Source organism: Buceros rhinoceros, unplaced genomic scaffold (assembly GCF_000710305.1).
Source record: "Buceros rhinoceros silvestris isolate BGI_N320 unplaced genomic scaffold, ASM71030v1 scaffold567, whole genome shotgun sequence".
Lineage (NCBI taxonomy): Eukaryota > Metazoa > Chordata > Aves > Bucerotiformes > Bucerotidae > Buceros > Buceros rhinoceros.
Genome location: NW_010423714.1, coordinates 70,272 through 94,687, shown reverse-complemented (window position 1 = coordinate 94,687; position 24,416 = coordinate 70,272). Strand labels below are relative to the sequence as shown.

Here is a 24,416-nt window from a genome sequence, read left to right as displayed (position 1 = left end):
CCAAACAAACTGGTGTCTAAACATCCTAGCTGGCTTTGAGATAAATCAATATTATGTCACACTTGAAAATGACAATAAATAATATTATCTAAACTAACAGTGTAGTCATTGTCAAGAGTTATTGCATCTAATTCTGTGGTGGTGCCTCAGCACCTGATCAAAAATCATATTGGCAACTAATACTTGGTTAGCTGAAAGAAATTTCAGCTCTACATCATTTTGGGACATTTACAGAAATTAAGGTGTGTTCACTGAACCTAAATCAGTACTGGAAAGCAGCTGGTGAGTTGATACGTCTATGGTTAAGACAAAGAAAAGTGAAGATTTTTTGTCAAGTTTTAATGCTTTTCCATTCAAGCTTACTTTGTTTAAATGTTACTTTTAAAAAGGCACATAACATCTCCGCTTTGGGTAATTCTGGGTGGACTAGGAATTTTTTATATTTTGTAGCAGTTCCTGGTTCTTGCACAGTGGATATGTTATTGTTGGTTTCTAAACAGATACCATTCTTTATTTACTGTCAAAGTAAAGTATAACATAGTGACAGGTAAGGCACTGAGGAGTGTACTGTACAGGTCCCTGAGGAGCGTGAACAGTACTCTGTGTGCAGTTATCTTTGATGTATTTATGTCAAGATCAACCAAAGTCCTACAGTCACTTTCAACAACTGTAGCGTTGCAGAATGATGTGTAAGGTCTATGAAGATACACAATTCCTATAGGAGTTTTTTGGTAGTACCAAGTTATGTGATATGCATTCTGTTATGTTTAGTAAATAAGATACATAAATAGGAATCTAATAAGTGAACCTGTAACAGTTCTTTTCTTCACATAGGCTAAGAGGGGAAAGCAGAAGGATACTGTGAGGAAAAAGAGGTCCCTTCTGGTAAATGCAGGTCGTGCACTAGCCCCGGATTCTTTTCAGATAGTCCTTGACAGTGAAAATGAAGCTAAAGGTAATGTGCCTGTATGTGACTAACAGTTACTACACCTGACTTGGACTGCTTTTGCACAGTCTTAAAGGTTGGAAATAACACCTAATGGCAACACACAAAGAATATTCAATACAGGTGAAGTGACAGTTCTGAATTCTGTGGCAAAGCTCCTGTTGATTTCATTATGATCCTAAGGTTATATCACAATACCAGAAGAGGAAATGCTTTTGTTTCTCTCCCCACCCCCCAAAAATTAATCTGAATCTTATTGTTGCGCTGTAAATTGTGCTGTGATTTTATTTTCACTATGTGCAACTCTGGAATGTTCTTGCCCAAGGTTAGTTTTAAGTGGTATTTTAGTAAGTTTCACCCCATAATATCCTGTGTTAATTACGTACAATATTAGGTATTTGTTCTGTACTGTAATTGTCTTTCTATTCTAAAATCTGGCTTTTGAGAGATTTGCAGAGAGATTTAGGTATGAATTCATTATTTACTTTCTAAAACATTAATCATAAACACCTTCAGCTTGTGACTCTACCGCCTGTTGCTGAAGAAGAGTGGAGGGGGAACAGGTTTTCCAGATGGCTTGACCTGTTTTGTCTTATCTTGGCAGTAAAGCGAGTGACTAATTTAACTGACTTTCTGAGTGTTGCCAGTATGATGCTGGGGGAAGGGAATGCTGCAGGAGTCCTGTAGTTTCCAAAGCAGTCCGTTGGTGCCGTGGAAGGACATGCAGTTTTCTCATGTAATCTATTCAGCCAGACCGAAATATTTACCTTCATATTCTCATTTCAAACTCAATCAACTGATGACTTAGACCATCGTGCTGCTGAGATGTGGGTTCCTTCATGTTGGTTAATTCATTTCAGGAAGTCTTAAAGGGCTGAAAAAAGGGGTGGATTTCCAGTGTTTCAGAAAGTAGTTATGCATCAAATGTGAATTTTTTCATCGCTGACACTTAAAAATCACCTTTTTCTTGCTAAGTTTCCTCAGGTAAAAGTAGGAGCCAAATAAACTACCTCAGTGCAAAAGCACAACATCATATTAAAAGTGTGGAGAAAGTTGACGAACATTTGAAACACTTAAGAAATGAAAATGACAGAGAGAGGTAATTACTAGAGCCAAGGAGCTTCTCTTTTGTCTTGTGTAGAAGTCTTTAACAGGGTAGTTTCTTCTTGTAGCTCTTAAGTTACTTGATGATACCTTGTAAGAGGCCGAACCCTTCAGTCAGACCTGGCAACACATTTATGTATGTGTTTAACATTATGCCTGAAAAATTCCGTCACGTTCACATGCTAAGCCTAATGGTATTTTTTCTCTGTTTCTTATCTCTGCTTTCTCACATGCACCATAAACTCATCCATTCTATTGATATGAACTGAACACTCATAAGAATGACTGAATTAAGGCTGGAAGACCGAGTAACTTGATGCACAATTGAAATTTTGCTGGAGAGTCTGTTTTGGTCTTGTATCACATTGCATGATACAGCTTTTTTTGATAAAGAAATGAAGTGGTCTATTCTGAGAGTAAGAAAGATTAATCTGTAGAAAATCACAGGTTTTGTTTTAACTATTTGTATATAATTTTAGCATTCTCTATTTAAAAGATGTTTTCCTTTTCTTTCTGCACTAAAAATTCCTGTGATGAAATTTCAACTAAATTGCTTTCTAAAAAATTGTAAATCCACATTTGTTGTGAAGTCTTATTTTGAAATTTTCAGCATAGTTTTTGAAATATTTAGTTTAGTTTGTAAGATAGATAGTTAGGGTTGTCACACATTTTGAAATTTCAGTATAGTTACTATCCAAAACAAGAATTTTGTCCCACTCTTGATATGCCGAGGGTTTGGCTTCTTAATTAATAAAGTAATAGTGTTCTCTTAGCTAGTAATAAGAAGTCTTCCACTTCCTAATTTTTATTAGATTTAAAACTTTCTTTATGATGGCCATTGTTACTGATGTGGGGTTTTTTGTTGATCCTGAAGTGAGGAAGACAATCCTGCTCATGAAGTAAATTTCTCTATGGTTTTTCTTTGGCAGAATTTTGCTTTGGGCTGATTTGGCAAAAGTTGCACGTAAACACGAAGTATGGGATGTCTGCCGAGCAGCATGCAGATATTGTCTCTTCTATGATGATACTTTGTTTAGGAAGGAAACAAAGTCTAAAAAAAGTAAGTGGTTTTGAATGCAATAATTTGTGCTGATGAAAAAAAACTACGTGGAATAATTTTTAAATGATGGTGATTTTTTCTTGATTCTCAAGGCAATAATAATGGATCTATTTATTTATAGCAGAGAAGAAGAAAGGCAGTACAATCCTGCTCATGAAGTAAATTTCTCTATGGTTTTTCTTTGGCAGAATTTTGCTTTGGGCTGATTTGGCAAAAGTTGCACGTAAACACGAAGTATGGGATGTCTGCCGAGCAGCATGCAGATATTGTCTCTTCTATGATGATACTTTGTTTAGGAAGGAAACAAAGTCTAAAAAAAGTAAGTGGTTTTGAATGCAATAATTTGTGCTGATGAAAAAAAACTACGTGGAATAATTTTTAAATGATGGTGATTTTTTCTTGATTCTCAAGGCAATAATAATGGATCTATTTATTTATAGCAGAGAAGAAAGGCAGTGTATCTGTGATGGATGATGATCAAGGTGACAGTCCACCAGGAGAGTCATTACTGCCTGCTAAATCCTTCTCTTTTGAAAGAGATTTACTCAGAATATTAGCAGAAATAAGATTCATTAATGCAGAGGTAAATAAATTACACAGCTGTCATTCATATTTTTTAAATTGAGCTTTGTTTTATGTCTAATTTTATGTAGAAATATTAAAGCACTGGAGTTTTGAGTTTAATTGTTGTTTATCTACACAGGACCTAAAGGAAGAAGTAGTTTCATGAAGCCTCTTTATTAAAATACTGTCTGAAAGTAACTATAACAATAGTTTCACTGCAGGTGGTGATAACACTTCTTTACAAAGGATTCTGTTGTAAATGTTTGACATGTGACATTATATTTCTGGATTCTTAAAGTTCCAGCATGATTAAAGAAAAATAATGTGTATATATATATATTATTTTGTAAAATTAGCTGTAGGCAAGTGGAAGATTATGAAGTATTTTACGTTGTATTTCATATAGTTTGCATGTATGTACAACATTTGAAAAAACATTTTGTATTTTTTAGTTTTTTATACTAATTCACAGTCTATGTTCACAGTGATAGCCTGGGTAGAAAATTTATTTCTCTGTATCTTTCCAGGCAACTGTTCATTTATTAAGATTGCAAGGAGTCGCACTGAATGAGTATGCTGTACCTCCAGAAGATACAAGCCAGTATCGCCCAGGATGTGTTTCTTATCTTCCTGAAAGTGATCCGGAATGGAAAACATACAGGTGCTTTTCTTAAATATATAACAAGGCCTAGGAACTCTAACAGATTGTTATTATCAATTGCAAAATGAGTAAAATTAATTGTCACTAGATGCTTCAGATTTGTAGGTACTCATGGTAATGGGAAAAGGAGAAGAATCTTAAAAAATAGTTTGAAATAGTTTTATTTAAATTCTTGAGTGCGTATTTTATTTTTCATTTAACATTTATTTCTCTGAAACTAAAAGCTAGTATCCCAACCTTAAAAACTATTCAGTCTGTGTTTTATCGACATTTAGACCATTTAGTCCTTGAAATCCTATATTAAAAAATTGTATTTCTACATATCAAAAAACCTCCTTTATTACTTTATTGCTTCTTTAACTATGATGATGTCTGAGTGCCCAAATACATACAATGAATTACTTCAGTCTGCAAAACTACTGTTCCATCCAATCAGCTGAAACAAGTAAGCAATTTTTTGTTTGTTTTTTTTTTTCTGGTCTCACATGATTATTTCTTGCACGTGAGTAGAGGAGAGAGAATTCTGAAGATGGTATTTAAACGGTCTCTTGTTCGCATTCATACTAATATCAGCCTTACTGTGGCAGTGGTCATGTCCTGACAGAGTAAGATGTCAGAGCTGTGTCCCTAAGTCTGTTCATGAAGTCTGGAGGTTAAGTAAAGCCTCTCACGCTGTCTGATTGCAAATGTTCAGTAAAATGGGACAAAGTATAAACTCATCAGAAGCAAGGAACAAAGAAGATAAGGATTCTGTTCCAAACTCTGCTGCATAAGCTTGTTTTGAGTTCACACAATGAGGTTAAAAACTTGGGAAAAAAGTGCTTTGGTCTGCTGTGTCTATTGTTGACATGGAAATACTCTGTGTCAGTTCTGGGTTTGGTTTTGTGGCTTAACCATGGCCATTCAAGACTGTATTTTTAATATTGCTTTTTTTAAGCAATGACATGCTTATTGCTAATTAAGAAAAAAGAAAGAAAGTTGTTGAATAAGTCATTGCTTAGACTATGAAAAAGGTGTTACACTATTAAAAATGACTTCAGCATTTCAGAACATCTGCAAGTGTCTTTGAGTGCAAGAACACATGCAGTTGTTAAGTGAAAAACGTGACTTCTTAAGACGTGAAGGGGATTGCTTGTATCTTGCTTGTATTCAGGTAGAGGCCTGTCATGGTTATTTAATGATTTCTAGCATTTTAAAAAAACAGGAGTGAAGCATGAGCTGTAGCCACTATGTATTAAGCTAATAGCGTTTGAGTGTAAGAGGCTGTTCATTTCGTGTTGATACAAATTCCTTTCCTGAGTCATCATCTCATCCAAGCAAAATACAAGTTAATGACTTAATAAATGCAACTGAAAAGTAATTAAAAAAATTGTTGCATATGTAACCTTACGATGTAATTCCTCTTAGTGTTGAAGTTTTGGAATAACAGCTTCTAACTGATTTTATAGCTCATGGATAGACTCCTTATCTCAATACGCTATGGAAAACTTCCAGCGTGCAGCCAAAATTGGAGAAGAATTGAATGAAGCCTGGATTGTTCACAATGCTGTTGTGTACATCTTGAACTACAATAGACATCTTATCTCTTCAGGAAGGCAGAGGGGAATTATTGAGTATCTGCAGACTCTTCTCGGAGCCATCAAGACTGTTGGGCACAATGGGTAAATTTAGATGTTTGGTTATGAACATGCTCTTTTTTCCTAAAACATAGAACAATTTTACAAACATTGTAAATCACTTTGAGCTGGGAAAGACTCTTATTGCTGGCTTTCATTAGTAGTAGAAAGACGTCAGTATGTACAGAGTAGTTCAGAAGATAAATTTTAATTTTGTGGTATAAAAATAGCTTTTTAATCCTTTCTATTTGTTCTTTGTTACTATTAACTATAAGCCATATTAACTTTAGACTAAGCAATATTCTCTTCATTGTGGAATAGCAACATGTGTATGTGAAATACCATTTTGTTAAATTAGTCAGAAAGAATCAGGAAAATATTCTTAGCCTGAGAGTTTAGAGGACAGATTGAAATGTGTTTGCTTGCTGTCAGTTGCTCGTTGAATTATATGGTAAATATAATCCATTGTAAATATTTCTCACCTGAGTTAGGTGGTTGCTACTGGTTCTGAAATATAAGAGAAAAGAGGGGAAAAAACCCAGGGGAATGTGCACATTGATAGACCATGAAAATGGTATTGTAGGTTCCACAGTGGTTTACTGTCCTGTAACAAATGCAATGGGAGAATGATTGACTGTGTCAGCGATGATGCTCAAGTCAAAGTCTGACTGTGGGACAAAATCCTAGAAATTTTAGTACGTTATTGACAGTGACCTCAGCACTAGGCAAACCATTTGGACCAGCAGCAAGGTGGCTCTTCTGTATTGGAAAACAAAGCCTAAAGTGCGTTTTTTGCAGAGATGAAGATTGGTAATACCTGCTTATTAATTCTGATGTTTATATTAGCGTGTATCAGCAATAATCTTGTAGTCATTATTGAGTCTGTGTTCTCTCAAAAGAAACAAAACCAAAAGGTAATTCCAGCTCAGCAGTTGATTGGCATGAAGAGTAATACAGTGTAATAAATAAATGATGAGGGATTTGGCTTAGGCTAATTTTTTAAAGAAATAGTTATTATTTTCATGCCTAGCAGACCACTAATTAAAAATCATATATAAAAGTGCGATTGTCTAACATAAATGGGTTTTTTCATGAGAAAACAGAAGCTTCGGTTATAGAAAGAGCTGAAAAAATACCATGTAAATTATGAAAGTTGATTGTTGGGTTTTGTATGTGTAGGCATTTTAATTCCTTTTCCAATGGGAATTTTTGTTTTTAACATGCATAATTTTGCTTTCTAAGAAAAATCTGGATTTTCAAGTGATGTTTATGACTTGAAAGTAATGAACTTTATTACTTCCTCTTATTTTGATCCTGATGCAGTATGCGCTTCTGATTCTTGTTTTCTTCTACAGAAGTACTGTGATTTTATTGATGTTATGTAATGCATTGGCTCGGGGTTTAATTCTTTGTTGGATTCCAAAGCCAAAACTTGCTGAGAAGAAAGAAAACGATGCAGCAACAGACGGAAGCAAAAAAGCTGCAGCAAAGGAAGATGGGAAAGCTAATGTCATCCAGTCTTCTTCAGTAGATCCCAGGGCACTTCCTGATATCAAAGCTGCCTTAGAGGTACAAAGCCCTTGGTTTTTTTTAGTCTGTTTTGGTCTGATGTCATACATCACAATTCACATAAATTATTGTAGAAATTTTTGCAAAAAATAAGCTACCATCTTTCTCAATTCCTGCCACCACAGGTCCTTCCCAAATGCACACTGAAGTTCCTTACCAACTGGGGTGAGGACTGTAACTTCTGTTTGCTATATGGGTTGACTTACTGGAGATGTTAAGCTTAGAGATTCATCTGCAATACTTTTAATATAACTAATGGATGGCATGTTCCATACAAAGAGCTTTTCACATTTATCCTGTGTTTCAGTCTTTTTTTTTTTTTCCTGCTTGGTGTTTAGATTTGTGAGTTTGCCCTAAATGTGACAGCTGGAACTACATCTAATGAAACAGTACCTATTGCTGCACAGCAACAGATCATTGCTACCTGGGTGAAAGCAAAACAGTTAAATCAGCAGCAGATCGGACATATGCTTGGGATGGAGGAGGAGGTATTATTTCTCTGAAGTCCTGCATAATGTTGAAACTTTTATCTGGAAAAAATTACATAAAGTTTACTTGCAAAAAAATAATCTGTTAATGTGATTTTTTTTTAATTTCTGCTTAGAGTAATGATGAAGCACAAAACCCTATGGCAAGAATTCTTCTTGGTCTAGAAATGTATTCATGTAACGGCCTGGGTCTCATGGATTTCACTGCTCCTAGCTTATCTCAGGTATTTAGTTTTGCTTTCTCTTTCACAGGCACCCCCTTGCCGCAGGGGGGAGCTTGCGTGCCCTTGTGAGGTTGAGAGCTGTGCTGGTGGTGGCATGTGCCTCCGGTGGGGTCTCCCAAGCCTGACAGGTCTCAACTGAAGGGTCAGACAAAGTGCGTCCATGGGCAGGATGGGCTCACTAGCCTTCGGGCAGCCATCCTAGGAGAAGGACAACTCTGACTCCAAACCCGGGCAGATGGAACTCGTTTAGCCCTGTAAGGCTCCAACTAAGAGAAGGATACTCTAACCAAACCTACGACCTGAGGACTTTGCTGTCACCGTCCAAGCTTGCTACGTCCTGGCAGATGAACCTCAGGTGTAAAGGGTGGGGCCAGCTCCGCGCACGCTGCTCCTCACCTAAAAAAATCCACTGCACAGGCCCGAAGGGTGCACTCATCGCTTGCAGTGAGCGTGGGAAAAACCCTTCCCAAATCTTTGTTCACGAAGCCAAGCCATGAATGAATGAGTTTTGCTTTATTAGCTCTTGAGTTTTAAAAAATTACATAGTATAAATGTGATTTCTGTTACAGTTTTGGATTGAGGCAAAATTAATTTTGAGACTTTTATTGTACCACTATTTGCTTTTAAACTTTCTAAGAGATTGAACAGTTGAGACAGGTAGAAGATTTTTCTGACTGAGTATTTTAATTTATGCAAGATACAGACAGCGTCAGAATACCAGTATTAGACTTATTCCCATTTTGCTCTAACAAACAGATTATTTTCTTAACTATCAGATGTGCATAATAGGTTCATGTGAATTCTGTAGAGAACCATACTTCTGACCTTTCATTTTTCCTGGAAAAAGCTTTATGATTCTATAAAATCGTTAGGTTGGAAAAGACTTTTAAGGTCATTGAGTCCAAGCATTAACCTAGCACTGCCAGGTCCCCATTAACCCCTGTCCCTCAGCACCACATTGACAGTCTTTTAAAGCCCTCCAGGGATGGGGAGTCCAGCGGTGCCCTGGGCAGCCTGGGCCAGGGGTTGACAACCCTTTCAGTGAAGAATTTTTTCCTAATGTCCAACATAAACCTCCCTGGGCACAATGTGAGGCCGTTTCCTCTCGTCCTGTCACTTGTTCTGTGGGAGAAGAGACTGACCCCCTCCTTGCTCTAACCTCCTTTCAGGGAGTTGTAGAGGTGTATTTTCAGATTTGTATCAGAAGTATTCTGAATTTCAACAGAAAACTTCATGTTACAGTAAATTTACTTGGCAGTTGCAAGATAGAGCACAACTATGATTTGTTATTATTTGAAGAATTAGGTAGCTTTTTGGTAAGTCTTACACAAGGCATAGTTTCTTACAGTACTTGATTTTGACTGGTCTTCCATGATCGTTCATGATGAATAGTGCCACGCTGTTACTGTGATCCTGTAGGTTACCTGGCTGTGCAAGAGGAATAAGGGTGGTGTAGAAAGGTTTATACCCTATATTTTCAAAACAGTTGTAGTTTACCTGTTTGATTATCACGTTTATAATTTCTACCTCCTGTAAAGAGCTTTCTTAAAGGACTAAGGTGTTTTTTCCCATTTAGCTAGGAATATAGTGACATTGCCTAACACTTAGGTAGAAGTCCTTCTTTCTAAAGGCTAGCATCTGGGTCCTTATAAATACATAGGTATCTAGTTCTAGGTGGTCTGCAGATGTATGCCAAATATTAGGAGTTAGCTTTAGCTATTACTTCAGTGGCTTAGTTTTGGAGAGCAGTATTTTGACTAACTCAGTTGCAATTCTTTAAGATTAACAATTATTAACATAATAAGGTGGAACTTGCTGAATGATGGATGCCAAAGCCAAGGAAGACATTTAGATGCTGTAATGAAACTATATATGAAACACTGTTGCCATAAAACCAGTTCCATCTCCCATTCTTACCTTTGGCTTAACTAAACTGGGCTCTGAATTTCAGAAGTTCTGTTCCACTGATTTTAGAAGAGAGCTGAGGACATATAATCATGTCCTGGCAGATACTGCTGGTCAAAAGGCATGCACGCGTAAAGCTGCATTTACATACACTATTATAATACTTATTAGAAGATGAATGAAGCTTCTCAATTGTGTATTTTGATTGTTCTGGTAATGCTTTGGTTTTCTAGGTTGTTTTAACATGTGCTTTTTCCATGTTCAGGTGAGTTGTGTGGAAGGTACAGCTGTAACCATGTAAGTGCTATTGAAAAGAGTATGATAGAAGCCCAAGATTTAAACCCCCTATTTTTTCTTTTTTCTTCCACTCCCCAGTTAGTGAAATTGGCTTTAGAATGCAGTTGGTCAGATTCCTTAGTGGAATTGCAGACACTGACACGACTTACATATTTTGCATATGTATCACATGACTATGAAATTGTGATGACTTGCTCCAAAAGGATCTTGCAATCAGATGAGAATTTTTTCCACAATAGAGATACTAAGAAATACGAAATGTAAGTATACGGAATTTTTCATGATGCTGTGGTTTACTTTTACCAAGTTTTGAAGAAAGAGGACACAGGGTGGTCACATCTGATCACATAGTCAAAAGTGAAAGAATCTTTTTTACAAAGCAACTGTAAAGGTAGAGGTGAAAGTGAGGTTTTACTATTTCTGCTGACTGTCATTACCGGTTACTTAAGTACAGCAGCTGATGTTTTAACTTTTCATGGTTTTATAATTTCCGAGCAGAAAGTAGCTTATTGTAGTTCCTTTGCTGATGCAAATTGCTTCCGATGCTGAACAGGCTCTAATACACAAAGGGTCTACACAGTTCATCGAATAAGATGGACTGTGCGGTAATAGGTGATGGCAGCTACTGTATTCCAAGCTCTGGTGTCAGCTAGTCTTTATGGTCTTTATTTACTCCTATGCACATGGGTGCAGTAGGGATGTAACTAATTTCTTTAAAAGCCCAGTGTCCTACTTAACTGATAATTTAGAACTCTGATCTCAAAAAAAAAAAAAAAAAAAAAAAAAAAAAAAAAAAGGTAAAAAAGTTTTCATGTATAAACAATCTGTTGGTGGAGTCCTTTGTTATAAGAAGGATTTGATCCTTCCACTTTTTTAATACAATTTCCTCCAAAACCAAAATGTAATTTTATCAAGAGGGAGGAAACAACTCTATTTAGTAACAATTTGTTGGAATGTAGGAAGTTTAAAATAAACATGTGAAACACTGAATGAAAATTATTGTTAAATAATTTCTCCGTTAAAAAAAAATTATTCTGCTCCTCAGAATTCATGGTTAGCTGCAGGAGCTAGGTAGGACCTAGGCCAACTAGAATGTCAACATTTCTGTATGGTTGCACATAAATAAAAATCTTGCAAGTTGTATTGCTTCTTTTCTTACAAAATCACTATTAACCAAAGATATAAAATTTATTTATTTATTTTTAACTGATTAACTGCTGGGAACAAAATTTGTGTTCTTTTAAATGTAGAGGAATATGATTCAAATAAATTTTTCCAGAATCCTGTGCATACTTTACCATTATTAACAAGACTAATTCCAAAAGAAAGTATCAGAAATTGTCTAATTTTCTCTATTTCTTAGCTGCTTGCTATGTAAGTTTGGCTTTGGACTAGTACTTTGTTTGATGTACAATAGTGAATAATGGGAGAAGCCCCAAATCTGTTTCATTCCCTTGCTAAATGTAGATAATTTTTTAAAATCTGATTTCACAGTTATTTTCCTTAGAGCTGTGAAAACGATTATATTTCTGATACTGTTTCACAAAACGTTCGTTCTTTCAGTTATTTTCTGATTTTAAAAGAAAAGTCAGTAGAAACATTTGTAACTTCCAAAGCCAGGGACTTCTACTTAAATAATGACTTGAAAGCATCATTGCTAGGAACTGGTATCTCCTTGGACTGTAGGACTAGCACTTCTTGAATTATTTGCCCTTTTTCAGGCCTGATAACACAGTGAGACAAGAAATGTTAAGCACTACTGCCTGTATACAGGGAAGGAGTATAATGGAAAATTTGTCTGGAAGCAAACATTTGCGTGTAGCAGCATTAAAAGCCTTTGTTCAAAGTGCCAGGTATGTTTTATTTTGCAAGATCAATATAAAATAGACCTAAAATTTGATTTACAGATTTGGGGATCTCCCAAGACAGATAAAATTATAATAGTTGTGAACTGAAATGCTTGACAATGATTTGAGAAAATTTTAGAGTTTAGTAAATTTAATAAGTGCCTTCCACATAGCTTCCACAAGTAGCTTCCCCATGTAATGTCATAGGATCATAGAGAAATCTGGTTGGAAGGGACCTCAGAGGGCTGTGCTTCAAACTCCAGCACACGATGGCTGATGAGAGGCTGTTAACGTTGCAATACTTTTTTTGTTCCATTGCTTATTGAAAAGGGAGTGATAAATGAAGTTAGACTAGCCAGTGTAACAGAACTCTAGAGTGATGCCATGTTGTGGATGAATCCGTGGTTTTTTAAATTTGCATGTTATGACAAGCCCTTTTCCTGGAAGGACTGAAGATAGGTATATAGCTCAACACATGCCAAAAGGGAGGCAAAAAGTGGTGGGCAACGGCCTTAATGAGCCTACCATTAAGACTTAAAATGTGTGAGCATATGGACTCCAAATTGTGAAACTGGGGTAGAAAATTACAAATATTGCCAGATTCAAAAACCGCGGTTTTGAAAACAGTAAAACTGTTCCATGGGTGATTGTTTAATACCAATCCATAATTTTTAGCTAAACTCTAAAGCTTTTGGTGCTCATGTGAGTATACTGTGTTGTATCACAATCTGGAGATTTACTAATTTTTATTAATTCAAAGTTACATTTGCATGGAATATGCTCCAAACAATTTGAATGCAGCTAGAGGCATTTGGGGTGTATTGTTGTGCTACAGTGGTACTGTACTATGCAAAATCCAGAGCATTTAAATGATTCTTTTGTTCTATTTTTTAATGGTTTTAGAATGAGACATTAACATAATAGGATGCCAAAAAAAGTACATTATTCCAATGAATACATCTCAAGTAGATTTCTGCTATATTTTTTTTATGAAGGCTTTTGATCTAAGATTACATAGAAATACACCATCAGTATGGTACTTGTTTATTGCTACTTCTGCTGAATGTGTTAAGGTGTTTTGCATATAGAAGTGGAAAATATCTTTTATACAAAGCTCATATGCTACCTCCTCATTGCTGAGATTATGTGTGGAGGTGCCTAGATCTGGTAAACCCAGATGTTTGTAGAAGTAAAATCCTTCATTTTGACTAGAGCAGGATTGTTTTCCTTCATCAAGCTGTACTTCACTTTCTTCAGGTATGCAGGTGAAGCCAGAAATTATTCCCTTGTAATGTTTGCAGCTAGACACTTTTGGAATACATGTTTACCTTTGCTTGGTTCTCCACATGATAGAGAACAGCTTAAAGAACCTACTGAAATAATCCTTAAGAATATAATTAAAGCAGAATCTGAAAATAAGCAGGTAAGACTATCTAGTAGGTAATTGTGCTTGTGTTTAGTATTTGGTACTGATGATAGAGAAAAATTCTGGTTTGCTCTGAATCTCTCCGTGCATACTCCAAGATACCTTTCCTAAGAGGGGAAGTGACTTATTTGTCGTTAACACATGCATGGTTTTTTGCCTGTATTCATGTAGCACGCATTCAAACGTACGGGGAACCACATACTCTTTTTTTCCATTTGGTGGTTCTTCTGGTTTTAGGCAATTATCAAATTTACATCAGTTTTCTTCAAAATTACTTGCTGGCTGTAGGGCTGTAGTGTTTCGCTTTATGAAGCTTACAAAAGGAATGTTTAGAAAATACTCAGAAAAAATCCGGAAAGAAGTCTGTCACTTTCGGAAGGGGAGATAATAGGACATCTGTTTCTGACCACAGATGTTGTGGAGTCTCTGCTTGGAGTTCTCAAGAGTTGGCTGAACAAGACCCGGAGTGGCCTGATCTATTTCAGTCTGCTGTGAGCACGGGTGTGGTCCAGAGAGCTCCAGGGGGTCCCTGCCAGCCTCAGCTATTTTGTCATTCTCTGACAGAGTGCTTCAAGGTTTCATGTTCTTTAATCGGTGTAACTGATTGAGTATTACTGAGGCTGGTTGTTGCTGTATCGGTGTTGCATTATAGAACTCATTCTGGAGAAGTGGCTGTGGTTTTCATCCCCTGTGCAAGTAGCTATTTAAGTAACAGGTTAATAGTTCATATTAATCATATTAATTGGTTTACAAATGCAACAAAAGTACAGTAATACTTAAAGATGTATGTGAACCAAAAGATAAAGAGCTTTCTCTTTTTTTCTTTTTTCGGGGGGTCTTTTTAGGAGAGGAAAGATATGTTGCCTTTGCATCAGTGGATTACAAAGGATTTTCGAAGTCTTGGGTTATCAGTTGGATGCTTTCTCCCAGGCATGTACTTCCTTCTTTTGATCTGATAATTAAAATAACCAAGCAATATTTTGTAATACCACTATTCTAAATCTGCAGTATATTAATAAAACTTTTGAATACGCTTCAAAGGTGCTGAGGAAGATCTGACATTAAGAACCTCCTTATATGGGTTATTATTTCACATATATGCTGATAAAGCTGATTGGGAGACAGCACTAAAAATCCTGGATGAAGCTATTCAAGTTTTGCCTCAGACAAGACACAGGCTGTAAGTTGGTTAACTTATTTTTATTAAAATAAGCATCCTGAGTCTTGACAAGTGTAAAACTCTGAGGGATTTTATTATTTTGCAATGGGAAAATGTTAGGATTACTTTTTGTCAGCCTGTCAGTTCTTATAACAGAAAACACTATTGTATCTTTTCAATGGAAGTGGATGTTAGCAGTGCTTCTCATCATTAATCTTCATAATATTTGTAAACTTCAGTTTTCAAAAACTGAAGTCGTACCTTAGTTTTCCAAGAATACAGCTGCATGAAATGTGGCTATATAGCAGAAACTTTAATTTTCGTAGCTGTAAACCTCTTTATGTTTTAATGGAAACTAGTATATCTAGGGTACTGTTTACATAATCTTAGCCAAGTTCGAAGCTTTATGCCCTTTTGTGTCAGTTTATGAACTTCACATTTCTGTACTATACTGATACACACTGGTATATCTATTCAACTCCCACAGTTAATTTACAGGTACAGATGCAAGTAATTTGCAATTTGTTTGGTCTTTTTCTAGCCTGATTTTTAAACACATGGCTACAGTGAAGGCAGGATTGGGTTCCAATTTTATGATGGACATTCAGAAATTCAGAGATGAAGGAGAAGATTATTTGTCACGTATGTGGCGTCATTTGGCAACAGTCTCCAAAAGTATCGTTGGACAGTTAAGCTGTTTTCAAAATGCAATCGTTGCTCTACAGGTTTGTCAGTTGTTACTGTATGTTAAATGCCGATAGAATGAAGTTTCTCAAGTGACTCATGGGACTGCAAGTTCTGTGAAGTATGTAATTAACTGGTAGAAGGCCATATACTTGACCATTACTTTTTATAATTTTGAAATCGCTCTTCAATTAGAAAACTGCATGTGGTTGAATCCTGCCAAGAAAAATGTCTAAGAGTAGCCAGTTGCAAGACGTTTTGATAAAGCAACGAATTAACTGTTAGTTTCATGTTACATTCCATTTAGCATAACTCCGATTATGTGATGCCAATAAAACTAGTTTGCTGACTGATTATTTTTTACTTCTGTTAAGACTGTATTAAACTTTTATGTGATGCCAATAAAACTAGTTTGCTGACCGATTGTTTTTTACTTCCGTTATGACTGTATTGAACTACTGAATATCATTTTGATGGTTAACATCACCAAATATAAATAAACTCTTCCTTTTTATAGAAAGAAGAAAATGAATGGCAGAAAATTGATTATCTGATGGAATTTGCTCAATGGTTATATTGTAAGCAGTTTCCCCTCAATGATGCTATTAAACCTCTGGACTGGGTGGTAGATCTCTTGCTACAAAAGAAATTTTCTGTGCAACCCTCACAAGAAGAAGGTATGTAAATAAGATGTATATCCTTCAGAAGAATTTCTCAGCACAAATGCAAGGAATGTTTTTAATTTACAACTTAGTTACCACAAAGAATGGCACCAGCTTGGCTGTATTTTCTCCAATATTCACTGTCATTTCTATTTTCATCAATTTCATATTCATCTCTGTTTAGCGTGGGCTTAAATTTATCTGGGAATTCTGTGTTGTGCAATGGAGACCTACCCTCAGTCTCTTGGTATAGTAAGATAGAGCTCCTATCTTACGCAGGGGTTCCTGGGTTGTCAGATGCTACCAGAAGACAGTGCGAGGCAGTTTGTTTAAAATGCCTCCTCATGGAGGGCCAAGTGTAACTGTGGGAGATTGTTCCTGTGCTGAGATTTGGGTACTTATGTCCATTGCTCTTCCCTTGGCTTTATCTACTATTTTAGGTTTGATCACTTTTAGAGTTGTACACTTTCAAGTACTTACGTTACAGTGAAAAATTCCTTGGTCCATTTACTTTGTGTCCACTTGCAGTGGTATGGACACAGTGGCCTATTTTGATAGGATACACCATTATTTAACTGGAAGAAAAAAGTATCTAATTTCTGTAACAATATTATGCTGTGGCATTAATCAACATCTGCTCTGTTATGAGTTTTGTGTGGATAGATGAGATAGAATAGACTACACTCCAAGTACTCCTAGTGTTTCATTGTAAAAGATACATGTTCAGTGTCTCTAGTATCACACATGTGGTTGAAGTCACATTAGCAATATTCCGTTCATGCTTTTCTGTGGCTGTTGGGTTTTTTTACAGCCCTATGGTGGCTTAAAAGTTTGTGCTTGTTCTATAATGATCTTCCCATCCAGTTTCCCATGGTTGCTTAAGATTACTGGACTTCTTACACTGTCTATGTTTCAAGAAATTTTTTAGAAAACTTTTAATGGAAACTAAAATCATATAATAAGAAAAATTAGATTCAAATATAAAACATCCTGGGTTGAAAGATCAAAAGATCATCTGGTCCATACTTTTGTGGAAAAGGGAGCCTAGATGAGATCATCTATCTAGCACCCTGTCCAGCTCTGTCTTGAAAACCTCCAGTGATGGGGCCTCTACCACATCCCTGGGATGGTTGTTTCACTGATAGATGGTTCTCACTGTAAAAAATTTCTTTCTTTTATCAAGGTGAAACCCCTCCCAGTGCAACTTGTACCTATTGCCTGTTGTACCCTCCGAATTTACATGATATGCCTGTTACTTTAATAGCTTCATCTGTGACAGTCATTGAATATGTGATAGGTGTTGTTACTGCACTCTGCTTTATGTTGAAGAACAAGTTTGATGTTGAAAGAGAACTGTGTCTTTATAGTATGTCACTTTAAGATGAAAATCTGCTGAATTGGTTTTAAGCTGAATTTCAAGCAGAGTTGGAATTTCTATAAAACATCAGTGTATACTGAAAAATTACAGAATTATACAGTACAGGAGAGGATTGAGTAGCAATGTATCTTCTGTAGTTCCCATCAAGGGCCATTAAGATATCTCATTACAGACACAGGGGTGAGCTCGAGCTGTATTCTAGACTTAGCTGACAAGGACCAATCTGTAATTGGATTATTGCCCATTTCTGTTTTGCAAATGAGTGCTGGCCAAATGCAGTTCTTGCCAGCTAGGCTACTGGTGGTTAGAACATGGTCTTTGGTCACCATAGAAACCACTACATCAATATCAAGAGGATTTTTTTAGTTGACTGCAACACTACTGAAATGGATGAAATAAATAATTTAGACCATCTTCCCACAGATTTATTTTCAAGAACACATAGTTAAATTGCACCTAAATATTTTCATTCTCAAATCGCAAATTTTTAACTTTTGAATACATTTTAAAATTGTCAGTGTGATAGCATGTTATTTGTTTTTTAACAGAAAAAAGTACTATACCAGAATTTTCACCTACAGAAAATTTGAAGATAGACATTGGAACAAACGATACCATGCCCAAAATTAATTTGGAAGATTTCAGCAATATTAAACAATTGGAAGCTTTGTTTAGAGCACAGACATTAATGGCTTTAATTTCTGGTCATAGTTCTCCTTTTCATCAGCAGCACTGTTTGATGGCATGTGCTTGTATCGTCCGTATCTGGCAGGTGAGGTTCTGCGAGATTGTATTATGTTATAATGTGGCCAGTGTATTTCAAATTACCGTGTGTAATTATGGTGCCAGCTATTCATTTGATGTTTTAACTATATCCTTAGAATTTCCAGTTTTATAGTATAGTTTCTATATTTTATCAAGTTTCAAGATTAAACAAGAAAAATGTTTCTCTCAGGAAAATAGAGAAGAGATATAAAGGATAAAAGCAGTGGCCCATTGTTTCTCTGGAGTACGTTCTAACGTTTCATGCAAAAGGTTGTGAAATTCTGTATTTTTAATTTGTTAAAGAATCTTTGTATTGGCAGAATACATGCTGAAGACATTGCTGACAGTTCTGAGGAACTTAGTTACAGACGGACCTTCACTTGGGTTAAATCAAGGGGGCTATCATTTGACTGAAAGCAATTGTGTGACATTGAAATTAAATTCAGATGTGGATTCGTTTGTTAAGTTTTGAGAAAAAGCATAGGCAGGCAGCGTTCAGCAATAATAATTCTCTAATCACTTTTTCATTGTTATAGCATTTCAAATGAAGTTAAACTTCCATTTCTCATTGATCTGAATGCCTATTTTAAATTAAGAGTTATTTCAGACTTGTCTGCAGATACTTGTTTCTAAAGCAGACTCTCACGTGTTAGGGCTCCATAAGTAACTAAGTAGAAGATATTGAAATATTCTCTGAAAACCTGAATAATCCAAGCCAAATCAGGTGCCTCTGGCATTTTAAGACACGTGCTACCTTTAATTTGTTACCCTTAATTTCACAAGTTGTGAGGCATCTAAGATTATTTTTTGTTCATATTTTGTATTCTACTCTTGATCCCTCCAACAAAATATATTCATTTTCTCAAATCAATGTGGGTTTTTAAATTATTTGTTGTAAGATTAGAAGCTGTGCTATTGCATGCGCAGATATGTTTTCAGTGAATGCTTTCCTATGCTTAAATATTTAGAAAGCTATTTTATGTAACGTTCATTAATAGCATTATAGAAGTTACTCCAGAAGGAGAACAGAATGGCTCTTTGCAGTCTTACAGATTACTGTGATACGAAATTCACCCCTTGTAGAAGAGTAAGCATTTTAGACTAGCGGTTTATGAAAAAGAATTGCATCTGCAACCATACAGCTTAAAAGAGTAGCAGTAGTATTTATCAGAGGGATGATGTCATCTTTTGACAGTTCAGCTGCTTAATTGCATTGTTATGAGCATCCTAAATGTGCATACAAATAATGCAAGCTGCTAGGAGTCTTTGAACTTTTAGTTCTCTGAAGAAAGCTCTTACGCAAACATAACGTAGTATGTGGCAATAGCTGTATAGTGAATAATCATAATTTCTAGCAATTGATATTATTATTGAAAATAGTTAACAGTAATTATTTTATTATCCAGGTATCATTGTCAGCATCAGGGCCTGTTACAACACTATTATCAAAGTCTTCACAACTTACAGCTCCTCAGAAGGTACAATCAAGAAATACTAAAAAAGAGAAGGGCAAAAGGAAACAAGTAAGAACCCCTTTCCTTCGAAATTAAAACAGTCACCTCTTCCTAGGAGATGTTTCCCTGGTATCATTTGTTAAATAGTTCAGATTCTTTCCTGCAAAGACACTCACAACCTGTGAAGAATTTATCTTTGACTCTATATATTATACCTTCATTCTAGATCGCATGGACTTGACAGGTCATAAATTTTCAGATACTTTTCTTCCTTTTTTTGTTGCATTGGTCAAAATACCGCTGTTTTGTAAAATTCACAAGTATGGAGGAAAAAAAAGGTTATTAAGTAGATATGTTTTATTTTTAATGTTTGCTGGATATTTAATACCGACAAGAATGTTAATTTGGCCTCATAAATGTCCTTATTTTTTATTCTAGGTTGAAGTTTCTGTTGTGAAAGAGAAGCCTAAAGTGAAAGGATCAGTTGATAGCTTACCAGCAAGTGTGGAAGAATGGGCTCATTATGACTGTCCCAATGAAGTCAGAGATGCTTTTAAACAGAAAACAAATAGTTACGGTATTAACTGGGATAATTTCCCAAAACCTGTAAGTATAATTTTCGCAATTCTAGAGCACTTACCATTTAGGAAGAAAATGAGTAGCAGAGAACTATGTTGCACTTTTAGTTTTTCTGTCTGTGCCATAAAGAGCATGTTTAAACAGCTGTCAGGAATACTTCCTTGCCATAGAATTCATTCATACTTCAGGAAGTGTTAGCCTGCCCTCTGCATTCTGAAATAAACTCAAATTACAGAATTAATTTCCTGGCTTTCTGTGTACCTAGCTGCTTTTTCAGGTTGAAAGTTTGCATAATTTTTTGTATTGTTTTGTTTTTAAGTTTGGACCTGAAGATGTAATCATTAGTTTGAAATTTATTCTCTGCCAAATGATGTTTATACTGATTGAATTAAAAAAAAATTCTTTTCAGACTCGCACTTTGTATTTTATGGACATTTTATCTAAAGAGCTACAGAAAATTTTTTGCCCCCACTTGATTCTGCCCATCTTGCAGCTGGCTGAAGTTATTGCTAAGGAAGTTGTGGAATGTAGAAGTCTGTCTGATCTCTATCACCTTCGGTTTGTACCCTTTATTTTTTTTAAATAGAAGAGAAACTGAGTGGAGTGAACCATCCATTAATGTCACTATATAGTAACAAGGTTTTTTTACGGTTTTATATTTGTAATGTTTTTTATTTCTTTTCATTCCTGTTTTATATATTTAATAGAATTTTGATGAATTGATTTGCTTGTGGAATTAAAGCCACTAAGTTCATCTGTTACTAAACATGATCTTCACGAGGAAAGAAGTACAGAAAAGTGGGTTAGCACATACACATGTATGGGGCTTTTTGCATGCTGTAGTGAGACCGTATCATAAATATTCTTGTACTTTTACCACATCATTTTTGCCACTGAATTGGAGATATATGGGTTTGATGGATGGATTGGGGGTACTGGTGGATGCCTCAGGATTGGAAGTGTTCAAGGTTCATTGGACGGGGCTTTGAGCAACCTGATCTAATGAAAAACCCCCCTGCCTATGGCAGGGAGGTTGGACTAGAAGAGCTTCCAAACATGCCTTACAACCCAAACCATTTTATTATGCTGTGACCTCTATCAATGGGTAATTTCAGCTACTGCATTTCCCCCTTTTTTATTTAAAATTTTTCTTATTGCCAATGAATGTATTAATGAATACATAAGAAGGTAGGGTTGACCAATGTGTGCTTTTTATAAATAATGTGTTTATATGAAGCAACATATGGTAGAGTCTGATTGTTTCTTAAACATTTCTTCTTTTTATTCTTAGAATTGCCCTGATCTGTTCAGAACTAAAACTGAGTCAGGCATCTTTGTATCATGAGAAAGCTGCTGGAGAAGGGCACATTAGTGAATTGGAACAGGCAATGTATGTATTTTCACTACAGAGGCTGTATTTAGTTGGGATTTTTTCCCTACGGTTATAAGTGTCATTAGGGGGGAAAAATACTAAAACCTATCATCTTTTAACACAAATTTGGAATATTAACTGTTACCTAAAATTCTGTGCATGATTGGTTTGTGTCTGTCCACGGAGTAAGTGTATGGTGAAGATGCCTAACAGACTAACACTTCTTTATGAAATACTTTTAAAATATACTTGAATTTACTTTTTTTTTCCCCCTGTAATTTAGGTGTAGGCAAGAAATTGCACTGCAAATGGAAAAAAAAGTACATACTAAGACAGAAGAAAGAAAAATATTTTTTGAAAACGCTCAGCTGTGTGGTAGTAGAGACGAGAATATCCTTACTTCAAGTGAAAAGGTTTTTATTTTTACTTCAGTTTCTTTAATAAATTACTCCTCGCTTCTTATTTTAATATACTCGCTATTTTTTTGATTTTAAATACTTTCATACTGGAGAAATATATGAACACAAAAATGATTAAAATTATGTACTGCTTCAGTTCTTCAGGCAGGCATCAGCTGAATGTGAGTTGAGTTTGCCTGGCGCAGTATTTGTATTGTGGAACAAGAAGAATAGAATCTATATTCATACAAAGTAAAACTAATTTTCTACAAATGAAATTTGGGACTAATAGAAATCAACAGAAAAGACTGAGAAGCAAATAAGACATGTATTTGCTCTTGGTCTTGGTTTTCTCTTCTCCCTCTCTCAATTACATCACTGCATACTGTTTTTCTCCCTCTTACGCACTGTTTTAAAGGCACGCAAATACTTCAGTTCTGTCTTTCCCATCTCTTCTTTAGGAAGATAATTGTCTTACTGATATTCTTAAAGCTCACCTCCTCTTTCCTCTTTATTATGGCATTTCTGACCTTGTTTTCATCATACCGTTTTGCTCTCTTTATCTTTTTGCATTCTGCTGCATGTAAAATATCTTTGTCTAATTCCTAATCCCTCTCAAGGTACCTCTTTTAGCTCTTGCAAACAGTTTTTCACTTTGATTGTTTTAGTTATTACCAGGAATCGACTTATTACTTGAATACCTTCGGGGGATTATAAAATCCAATCTCACAGGCCTGTTTTTCCTGTAATATTATGCTGAATTTTGAAGGTAGAAAATAGAGCTAGACTATGGGGTACATCAGGAATTGGTTACTTAATAACAATATATTTCATCTAGTTTAGTTTTGAAATTTATGAAGGTGTAATATTTTGTTATTTTTCAGTTTTTCGAGTTAAATGCAGTAACAGGAAAAGGACTGAGTGCACTTTCTTTCCCTTACTTGTGGATAGAAAAAGCTGAAGTACTAATTCAGCTAGACTTGTACCAACCAGCAAGACTTCTGCTTTCAGAGGCACATGCTGCCACTCAGGTACATTGGAAATAAAATAGAAGAATAATCATTAATAAAATGTGTAGGAAACAATCATTAATAATGTATGTCCCGTATTAAAACATAAATTTAGTATAGTACTTTGAGAAAAGTTCAAAAGACATTACGGAGGACAATAATTTTAGTGATGTGATTTCTTGCTAGTTTCCTGTATGTGTGCTGTCTCTGCTGTACGCTGTATTTGTCTTTTTGTATACTACTGGTATGTAGTTTGTAACTGGCATAAAGTAGCATTGTAAATATTTGAAGTTCTTGATATGAAGCAGACACTTTATCTTTCTGAAAGAAAACCAAAGTAATAAAAGGAGTAACTAAGAAATGCTACAGATAATTGAGAAAATGCCATTCGTTCTTACTTCTGTGCCTGTCCATAAGTTTAGTCTAAAATATGAACAGCAATGGATCTTCTATTTGTACATCCCATATCGTTCTTCATAGGAACTGAGGGCCCCGTCTGATGTGTCCAGGTGTTTGTACTTACTTGCTGTGTTGGCTAACCTGGAAAAAAACCACGGGCAAGCTAAAGCACTCCTTGAGAAAGCACAGCTCCTAGGAGGAAATGAACAGTTCTGGTACAACAGCACTCTTAGTCTAATAGAAGCAATTCTAGAGGAAGAGACAGAAGGAAAACAGAGTGTGGTAAGGAAGTGTTTTGGTTTTGGTGGTTGCGATTTTTTTGCAGCACTGGTGCCTCTCCTTCAGTGAAGGGAAATATTATAGCTCTTGCATTTCAATAAAAGCAAAAATAGGTGTTAAATGCAGTTAATGTTGTTGAATGAGTAAAACTTCCAATATTATTTCCTAGTGTGCACTTCCTTTTCGAATATTTCAAATAGTTTCACAGATGTTATTTCTAAATTTCTAAATATTGAAAGATCTTACTCTAAGTACAATACACATTTATTAAAAACCTTTTCCTATTTGACCCTTAACATTAAAATATCCATTTACTGTTCAACCTTTAGCTTTCAGGAGTTTCAGTGAAAATATGATCTTGTTGTGTCAGTGATATCTGTCCATTACTAATAATCTGTGTCTGTTTTGTATAGAGGGATTATTTTGATGTGGTCTAAACTCATATTAACAACCATTAAAGAACAAAATACCTGGTTACTAGTGACGATATTTACTGATGTTTTACCAGTATTGCTATTAATGAAATGTGTGAGGTGGTTTGCTTTTTTTCTTTTCCCTCCACATGTCTGA

General features: G+C 35.6%; 1 protein-coding gene across 1 annotated transcript in view; it reads left to right on the top strand.

The window, feature by feature from the left end:
* CFAP46 (cilia and flagella associated protein 46) overlaps window positions 1–24,416 on the top strand; it is a gene marked incomplete at its 5' end in the record, with an annotated part of 74,987 nt that overhangs the window by 15,143 nt on the left and 35,428 nt on the right. The window contains 25 exons of the mRNA XM_010140485.1: window positions 835–955; window positions 1,922–2,045; window positions 2,980–3,110; window positions 3,551–3,693; window positions 4,202–4,335; window positions 5,784–5,996; window positions 7,307–7,520; window positions 7,859–8,008; window positions 8,125–8,232; window positions 10,513–10,694; window positions 12,156–12,287; window positions 13,539–13,704; window positions 14,553–14,637; window positions 14,749–14,887; window positions 15,408–15,591; window positions 16,068–16,227; window positions 17,477–17,578; window positions 18,139–18,362; window positions 19,762–19,878; window positions 20,248–20,415; window positions 20,798–20,946; window positions 21,680–21,778; window positions 22,044–22,080; window positions 23,043–23,189; window positions 23,649–23,849. Of these exons, the coding sequence (XP_010138787.1) occupies window positions 835–955; window positions 1,922–2,045; window positions 2,980–3,110; window positions 3,551–3,693; window positions 4,202–4,335; window positions 5,784–5,996; window positions 7,307–7,520; window positions 7,859–8,008; window positions 8,125–8,232; window positions 10,513–10,694; window positions 12,156–12,287; window positions 13,539–13,704; window positions 14,553–14,637; window positions 14,749–14,887; window positions 15,408–15,591; window positions 16,068–16,227; window positions 17,477–17,578; window positions 18,139–18,362; window positions 19,762–19,878; window positions 20,248–20,415; window positions 20,798–20,946; window positions 21,680–21,778; window positions 22,044–22,080; window positions 23,043–23,189; window positions 23,649–23,849 (3,630 nt within the window). The remainder of the gene's footprint in view (window positions 1–834; window positions 956–1,921; window positions 2,046–2,979; window positions 3,111–3,550; window positions 3,694–4,201; window positions 4,336–5,783; window positions 5,997–7,306; window positions 7,521–7,858; window positions 8,009–8,124; window positions 8,233–10,512; window positions 10,695–12,155; window positions 12,288–13,538; window positions 13,705–14,552; window positions 14,638–14,748; window positions 14,888–15,407; window positions 15,592–16,067; window positions 16,228–17,476; window positions 17,579–18,138; window positions 18,363–19,761; window positions 19,879–20,247; window positions 20,416–20,797; window positions 20,947–21,679; window positions 21,779–22,043; window positions 22,081–23,042; window positions 23,190–23,648; window positions 23,850–24,416) is intronic.